The 8,083-nt window shown below is 47.3% G+C and overlaps 2 protein-coding genes across 2 annotated transcripts; both read right to left on the bottom strand.

The window, feature by feature from the left end:
* Window positions 1–601: 601 nt before the first annotated feature.
* LOC148849993 (uncharacterized) lies at window positions 602–3,280 on the bottom strand. Its single transcript, XM_088944647.1, has 2 exons — window positions 2,230–3,280; window positions 602–1,654 (listed from the first exon to the last, which is right to left on the bottom strand). Exons 1-2 carry the CDS (start codon window positions 2,853–2,855, stop codon window positions 952–954), a joined length of 1,329 nt encoding a protein of 442 aa, XP_088800773.1. The 5' UTR covers window positions 2,856–3,280; the 3' UTR covers window positions 602–951.
* A 2,769-nt stretch (window positions 3,281–6,049) lies between these two features.
* LOC148849992 (uncharacterized) lies at window positions 6,050–6,616 on the bottom strand. Its single transcript, XM_088944125.1, has one exon. The coding sequence runs from the start codon at window positions 6,614–6,616 to the stop codon at window positions 6,050–6,052; it is 567 nt and encodes a 188-aa protein (XP_088800251.1).
* Window positions 6,617–8,083: the final 1,467 nt, after the last annotated feature.

Here is an 8,083-nt window from a genome sequence, read left to right as displayed (position 1 = left end):
CTGTCACGGCTGCGCTTCCATCTCTTGCCGTTTCCTGCCGGAAACCACCTTGATCTCCTTTCCAATTAGAATTCAAACTCGATCCAGAACCCATGGGGCTAAATGGGGCATGGGTTCTTGCAGTTCCAGGTTACCCATTGCTTTGCTTTTCCGCATGTGTTTCTCTCAAGTCTGTCTCCTCTGCACCTGATCAAGCGGCTTTAATCGCAATATAGCCGTTTTGGTTTTTGCGTCAACGAGGATAATGGCTGTGAATGGAGGAGGACAGGAAGGTAGTAGTGACCTGGTAGGTATTTAGGTAATCCTCTTTTCAATCAATAAGAAAGGCAAGGCGCGCATTCCAGGCTTACAGCTATCACCCACTTCTCGTTTATCCTTTTTTTTACAAACATATCATTGTCTACCATACACCTCACCCTCACAGTGACATGAAGTGGACCACTAATAGTAACCAACCACCTCTCGCCCCCACCAAAAATGGTAATGCATTTACGCAATTTTTACTTATAATATTCATAACCTCCCAATGCCACGTTTGTCAACTGCATTAACCCCTGACCCAACCTCAGATTCCAACCAAAACAAACAGGCCAGAAGAACATATCAAAATAATTTTTCATTTGCCAGCTCGACAACGACAAAAAACCTTATCAAATTCTAGAGCTGAGTCAGCTATTTACTACAACCGCAAAAAAACAATTAAATTCACACAGTCACGACACCTAAACAAACTTCCAAGAAAAATAATTAAACAAAAAAACTGCCTTATCTAATTCTCTCTCTCTCTGTACAGCTTTTACAGAAAACCAGCTAAGCTGCCGTTAGTAGTATCTCTATCTCACGGTGACGAAAACAAAACCTATTGTCAAAACCACTTAAAAATCAAGGAAATAATGAAAAATGGTAAAAAAAAATTAAAAAAATCAAATGACGACAAAACAATCGGAATCATCAACCCAGCAAGTCTTGATGTTGGACTAACTCCTTCCTTAGCCTCTGAGAAAAAAGCCTGCAAGCGTCCATGCTCAGATCCATGGCAGCAGCCAGCGCCACGAAAGCTGCTGCATCCTCCGTGCAGTTCACGTGCTGCACACTCACCTCCACTGTCGGCTTACTGCACTTTCCTTCCCCCTCCACCGTTGACGACATCACGAACCCTCTGTACATGCAGTACGGCCACAGCACATACCCAAAGTCACCACTGCTCTTTGGGCTACACGCCGGCGAGTTCGAACTTGCCGGCGTAGACATTCCACTCCCACTCATGTCGATCACGAATTTGCCGCCTTTGCCAGTGCCGAGTGTCGACTCGGCAAGCACGATGCCATCTGCACTCATGCCACCATTCGTGTCGGACATGACCTCGAACCTGTAGCCAAGCCCATCATTGCTGCCTCGCTCGCGCCAGGCCTCGAGCCGGCCCCACGGCTTCCAAGTTCCATCGCCCGGGCGTAGAATAAGCCAAGCACCCGGGTTCGATCGGCTGACTCGGTCTGAACCAGGTGAAGCAACGAACGGGGTTACCATTGATGCGACCGCCACCGGAGAGCCAGATAGGTCGTGGACCGTTACCGACCACCCCTTGCGCTCCCTCCCAGGCCGTTCCCTCTCACTTCCAAATGACCTTAACCAGCTTCTTGAACTGCTTGGTGATCTGTTGGCACCAGACTAAGAGTTAATATAAATCGGCGTTTTTTAATTAAAAATAAAAGTTTATAAGAAGAATCACGGAACTAATTAATAATTTTTTTTTGGGAAATTCGTGGTTTGACAAAAATCATACCATAAAAATCGACAAAATTTATGGTTTTGACTTAATAAAAATCGACAAAATTGAACTCTTTGCACGTTCAAAAAGAAAAATAATGAAATTCTTTTAAAATAAACGCTTCTTGTTCGAAAAGAATTATAAAGGCAGACCACTGCCGTACACGTCGAAGTTACAACTCTCACTTTTAATCAACCCAAACGCCCCGCCTACTAAATAGCAAGTAGTAACCATTTTGAAGGTAAAGAGAAAATTCACCCTACTACATAGCTTTACCACACAACTTAAGCAGGTTTTTCGTTGACGAGAATGCTAAATCTACAGTAGAGAAGTAGAGAGTATACGATGTGTATATAGGCGGCATTTTCCGAAGTTTTCAAGTAAAATAAAAACTGAAATGTTAAAAAGGAAATAAATCGCAGGAAAGCAAAAGGCCCCAAGTAACCGATTGGAAGACTAACCTTGACAACTGATTCCGGTCGCCGGAATTTCTGAAACTGAACTTGCAAGTAAAGACAGGCTGCCGGATGTTCCCTTGGATCTGAAAGACCTGTGGACTACACTCCGGCTCTCCGTCAAACTGAAACACGAACCTAGGATCAGGCTCCGCTCTCACATTCAAATGCAACTGCACGGACGATCCCTTGGCATCTTTACCAACTGAAATCCAACCACTATGGAAAATAGAAGCCCTAGACTCCGTTCCCGCCAAATCCAAAGGCACGGAAACCCTCCCTAAGAGTCTTCCAGAGTTGACACCACACGTCGTCCCTCTCCGGCCAGTGTAGATCGCAATCTTCAAGCAAGGCTTCCCGGAGAAGATAGACTTACCGGCGAGCTTCTCTAGATCGGCTTTACTCAAGTGAAAATTCGCAGCTAGGGTGTGAGGTTGTTGACCGTCCGGGAACTGGTTCTCGGGCGGAATCAAGGGGACGATAGCAGTCTGTTGGGGGAAGTTCTTCAGTTTGACTTTGCAGAAACAAGGAGATGAGACAGGATGCACACCGGAACGAGCGGGTTTAGAAGCCACCGGAATCTTAAGAGCTAGGTTTCCGACGAGGAGACGCACGAAAGGACAAGGATCCATGTGCCCTTCCGGCGAGAGATGTTCACCTCTTCAATGGATAAGAAAAAATGTAGAAAGAGTGGTTGATTGATCTAAAAAAATAAATCAGAGAGATTGAGAACACGAGCGGGTAGATTTTAAGGGAAGGGGGGAGTGATGCGAAGTTGCATGCGCTGCAACAGGCTGGAATAGCTGGGCCGTAGAGAAGAATCCATCGAGATACGTGCGTCCATGGTGAGTTGAGCTGGTGCGCAGTGCGCACGTACGCCAAACCAATCTCCTCTTATACCAACTTACTTGTCTTCGGCTGTTTCCCAACCCAACTCTACTCTCCCCACAAATCTGTTATCTGTGGCCAGTCTCTCTCTTTCAGGTTTCAGCTGGAAAATTAATAAAGAAACCAAGAATTTCTCTCTCTCTATCTCTCGTCTATCTATTCGTCCCTCGCTCTAAGCTGTACGGAAGAAAGAGATAAAGCATTCATTAATTACAATTTCGTTGGCATCCAGCTGTTTACAGGCTGGGTACATGTTTTTTGCCAGTCCTACCCGAAGTCGACGGTATCTGGAACGGGCCCCCACCCCAACCCTACCCAGCCACAACTCCAACCCTGCGCACTGCCGCACTCTACCAAGTACAAAGCTCAAACCCCAGCCTTTAGTCCAGCTGGACTAAAATTACCCCCCTCTAATCATGCTTATTTTACAAATATAAATGGTAAATGGTAGTAGTAAGTAATAACAGTGTCCTTCGTGATTCCTCTATTTTATCAAAAGCTGCCACTTGCCTTGTCCAGTTCCCCTGTCCCGCTCACTCCACACAGCATCAGGATTCAGTACTTCTTCTAGACTTTTAGTATGTTAAGAAATCGCGATGTGTAATATTCTTTTGAAGTCCGTTGAGCTAAGCTGAGCTCAAAGTGTTTTTTCACGTACGAGTTACGGGCAGGGGATGCACACGGGATAGGCAATGGGTATCCTGTGCTGGGCCAAAGTATGGCCGGCTGAACTAATTAACCCACCGCTTGGCCTTACGAATAGATAAAGAGTGCTTTATAGTGCGAATGAAAAACTGGTGGTTATAAAATATATTATGTGATTATGATCAATTCACATTATACTACAGTCTATAATTATTTTAAATTATAAAAAATTATGTAAGTCAGAATAATTTACACCAACATTAGTGTTTCATATAGTCGATTATATATCTCATATGAGATATATCTTATAAATATTTTATGAATAATAAATAAATTAAAAAAGGTATTGATGAGGGCAGATTTGGACTTCCAGTGGAATTGTGACACGTTATCACGGGGTTAATCAACGAGGTCCCATGCGGCGCTCGAAGGGGCTGAGAAAGCCTACGAATGCAAGCAACAACACACAAAAGGCAACAAAAATGCACACAGATTACACAAAAGGTAACTTGTATTGCATTAATCAATGGTAAGCACAAACACACAGTACAGTGTCGACGGGATCTCGTGCTTAACCTTTACACGCTTATTAACTCACTCGACTACCTACCTCCCCTCAAAGAGTACGTTAAGCTTTTGGGGGAGTGGCATTAAGAAACATCAAAATAATGAAAATTCATACTATGTATTTATAATAACGCCATTGGCGGTCCCCCCTTACAAAATGCATGCGTAGCCCACCCATGACACACATGCTGACACCTTGAAGGCACGCGGTTGGCACTCTGATGGCTCATGGAAGGTGCTTGATGGCGTGGCAAAGGAGTCACTCATGACATTCTCCCCCACTCAATTCGATCTACGTTCTTGGAGATCGGCTTCGACTGGTCCCTTAGAGTCACTATTGCGGAAGGAAGGTTCTTTTGCTGCTCCCGAACCTGCTGTCGTCCAAGGCCGAGGTGTATAGTTTGGTGGCATGGTTGGGTTGGCCTATTCTGTTGGGGTTTCCTAGGGCTAAGTCCTTTCCTGGCGGCCTCAAGGTATGTTAATGGCTGATTCGACTTGGTTATAGGGTAGGTTTGGGCCAAGTAAGGGTCAAAATGATGGTTTGGATTGTTGGGGTGTTGGTTCCCATGAATTTTTTTCCAAGGGTGACTCACAAGGCTACTACATGATTCAGTCTGAGGGATGGTGTGAAAGTGGTCCCTAGGCGGCTTGGGTGGCACTCGCTTTCCCCTGTGGTTGTGGTAGTAGGCGATGTTGAACTTGGACATGGCCTTGGGTCTTCTGCTTTGCTTGATGGTTGTCGACGCGCACGAACTCTATTGCTGGAGAGGTGTAGACAACTGGATGGTATGCTGTTTCATACTACTGATGTAGTTGTTGGCTCAAAGTGCGGCTTCTTCAGCTTGTGGAGTGGGGTACTTCTCTGCTTCCTTCATGTTGGCGTTGAACAAGGCTTCTCCATGAAAAAGTTGTAGTGCAGAAACTTGCTTCCCATGATCCCTCGTAGAAGTCACAACCGGTACCATGCAAGGGGAGCGCTCGTCCAAGATGCACAAAGAGTTGATGTGACGCAGGAGTGCTGCTTCTGCTTGTCTCATGAAGCTCATTCCCAAGACAACTTGGAAGTCATCCAGGGGTACCACTGAAAGATTAATCTTGTTTGTCCATGGCCCAACTTGGAGGTCAACCCCACGAGCCGTGCATTCAATCACCCAGTCTCTTTCATAGTGTTCAGCTTGAGTCACTTGGCCTCGGCAACTGAAATGAAGTTGTGGGAGGCCCCTGTATCAACAAGGGCTTGAGTCGACTTCCTGCTGAGGAGGATGTCTACATACTTCAGCCCTCTTTGGGCTCTCTTTGGCCTTCCATGATTGGCCTCTTTCTTCCCCATGGCGTTGAAGAGTTGAAGGGTGCCCACTCTTGGCGCCTGCACAGACTTTTCCTCATCACTTTGCTCGTCATCACTGAGCTTGGCGAAAAGAGCATTGATCTTCTTCTTGGTTAGGCAGTTGCGAACCAAGTGATTTCCCCCACAAAGGAAGCAAGAAATTGGGGACCCAGCGGTTCTGGGCTTGTAATGGTGCTGAGGGCCTTGCTCTCCTTGTGGCTTCTTCCCGTAGTCTTGTCTTGCTAGCTTGTTGAAGATGGAGTTGTCATACGGAGAGCGTGAGCGACTTGCTTCCCCACTCAAATTAGGGGAACGTGGGCTTTCTGGCTTAGGAGCTTCTTCATCTGACAAGCTGGTCTCAATGAGTTGCTCTGCCACTGCCATTGCCGTGGTGAGGTCCTATACATTGCGGCGTTGGAGTTCTAGTTCGGCCCAAGGCTTCAGTCCGTCCATGAAGTTGAATAGTAGATCCTTGTCGGACATGTCCGTGATCTCCAAGGTAAGGGCTGAAAACTCTTTAACATAATCGTGGAGTGAGTCCCCATGTTGGAGTGCTTTCAACTTCTTCTGCGCCAGGTACTCCACGTTCTCTGGGTAGAATTGCCGCTTTAGTTCTCGTTTGAAATCAGCCCATGTCTCAATGGTGCATGTACCCCGTTCAATGTCTTGGCATCGCCTGCGCCACCATAGCATAGCAATGTCAGTCAAATACATGATCACTGTACGAATTTGCGTTAGGTCATCATCAATGCCAGCGGCATGGAAATATTGTTCCATTTGCCACAAGAAGTTGTCAAGTTCTCTAGCATCTCGGGAGCCGGCATAAGGTGTGGGCTCCCGAATCTTCACACGAGCAGGGGCCAGTGTTGTGGAGGGGCTTGGAGTGTTGGCCACTAATCTCTTGAGGAGCGACATGTCTCCTCTTAGTTCATCCACTTGAGTCTGGATGTCGGAAGGAGAGGCCATGGCTACTTTCATGGCCATCCATTTAGCTCTCATCTCATCCACCTGGTCTTGGATGTCGGATCAAGATGAGCTCCCAAATTGTCGGGATTTTGTTCCAAGGATTTCCTTGAGGGTTCTATTAAGGACGTCTTGGACCTCATTCATAATGCCATTTAAACAGGCTTCTAGCTCCACCATGGAGCTCTCAATTGTTTCCACATTCAAGTGGATTTCTTCTACTCGGTCACGCATCTCCCCACAGTCACTTCACAGCGAAGGATGCGTGTGTTGAAGGCAGCAAGCATGTCAACTGACTTGTCAGGCTTGCTTGTCTTGGATGTGCGACCCCTTGGGGCCTTCTCTGTAGTGGCTTCATTGCCTAGAGACTCATCAGTCTCCCTTGCATGGGCAAGGCCATGCCTAATCTCGTCGGTGAGTTCCTTGTTGTGCTTCATTGCGCCACCACTAGTGTTGCTATGCAAGGGTCACGAGCGTTGAGGAGCAACCTGCTCTGATACCAATTGTCACGGGGTTAATCAACGAGGCCCCGTGCGGTGCACGAAGGGGTCGAGAAAGCCTACGAATGCAAGCAACAACACACAAAAGGCAACAAGAATGCACACAGATTAGACAAAAAGTAACTTATATTGCATTAATCAATGGTAAGTACAAGCACATAGTACAGTGTCGAGGGGATCTCGACCTTAACCTTTACACGCTTATGAACTCACTCAACTACCTACCTCCCCTCAAAGAGTACGTTAAGCTTTTGGGGGAGTGACATTAAGAAACATCAAAAGAATGAAAATTTATACTATATATTTACAATAATGCCATTGGCGGTCCCCCCGTACAAAATACATGCGTAGCCCACATGACACACATGTTGACACCTTGAAGGCACGCGGTTGGCACACTGATGGCTCATGGTAGGTGCTTGATGGCGCGGCAAAGGAGTCACCCGTGACAACGTGGCACCTCATGCCCAATAAGTATGGCCTCCAGGTAGCTTGCCATAGGCAGCTCGCAACAGGCAGCTTGCCATAGGCGGCTTGCCACAGGTAGCTCGCCGCAGGCAGCTCCACATAGACAGCTCGCCACAAGCAACTGCCACAGGCAGCTTGCCACAGGTAGCTCGCCATAGGCAGCTCACCATAAGCAGCATGCCACTGCTCGCAATAGGCAGCTAGCCACAGGCAACTCGCCATAAACAGCATGCCAATGCTCGCCATAAGCAGCTTGCTGCAGACAGCTCGCCATAGGCAGCTCATCCCTTGTAGAGAAGCTCGGTACAGGAGTAGTTTGGCGTATCAGAGGAAGATCTCCTGCCTGGTGACCTAGCCTAGACACCGACTCGCCGACTGACACGGGCGCTAACCTGATGACCTGGCCAGACACTGACTCGCCGACTGACATAGGCGCCGACCTGACAACCTGGCCCAAACACCGACCCGCCGGCTGACGCAGGCGTTGCCCTGATAACCTGGC

The sequence above is a fragment of the Nelumbo lutea genome, chromosome 5, assembly GCF_056320005.1.
Source record: "Nelumbo lutea isolate HS-2025 chromosome 5, American lotus-T2T, whole genome shotgun sequence".
NCBI classification, from domain to species: domain Eukaryota; kingdom Viridiplantae; phylum Streptophyta; class Magnoliopsida; order Proteales; family Nelumbonaceae; genus Nelumbo; species Nelumbo lutea.
Note: the sequence above shows the minus strand (reverse complement) of the source record. Positions and strands in the feature narration are given on the sequence as shown.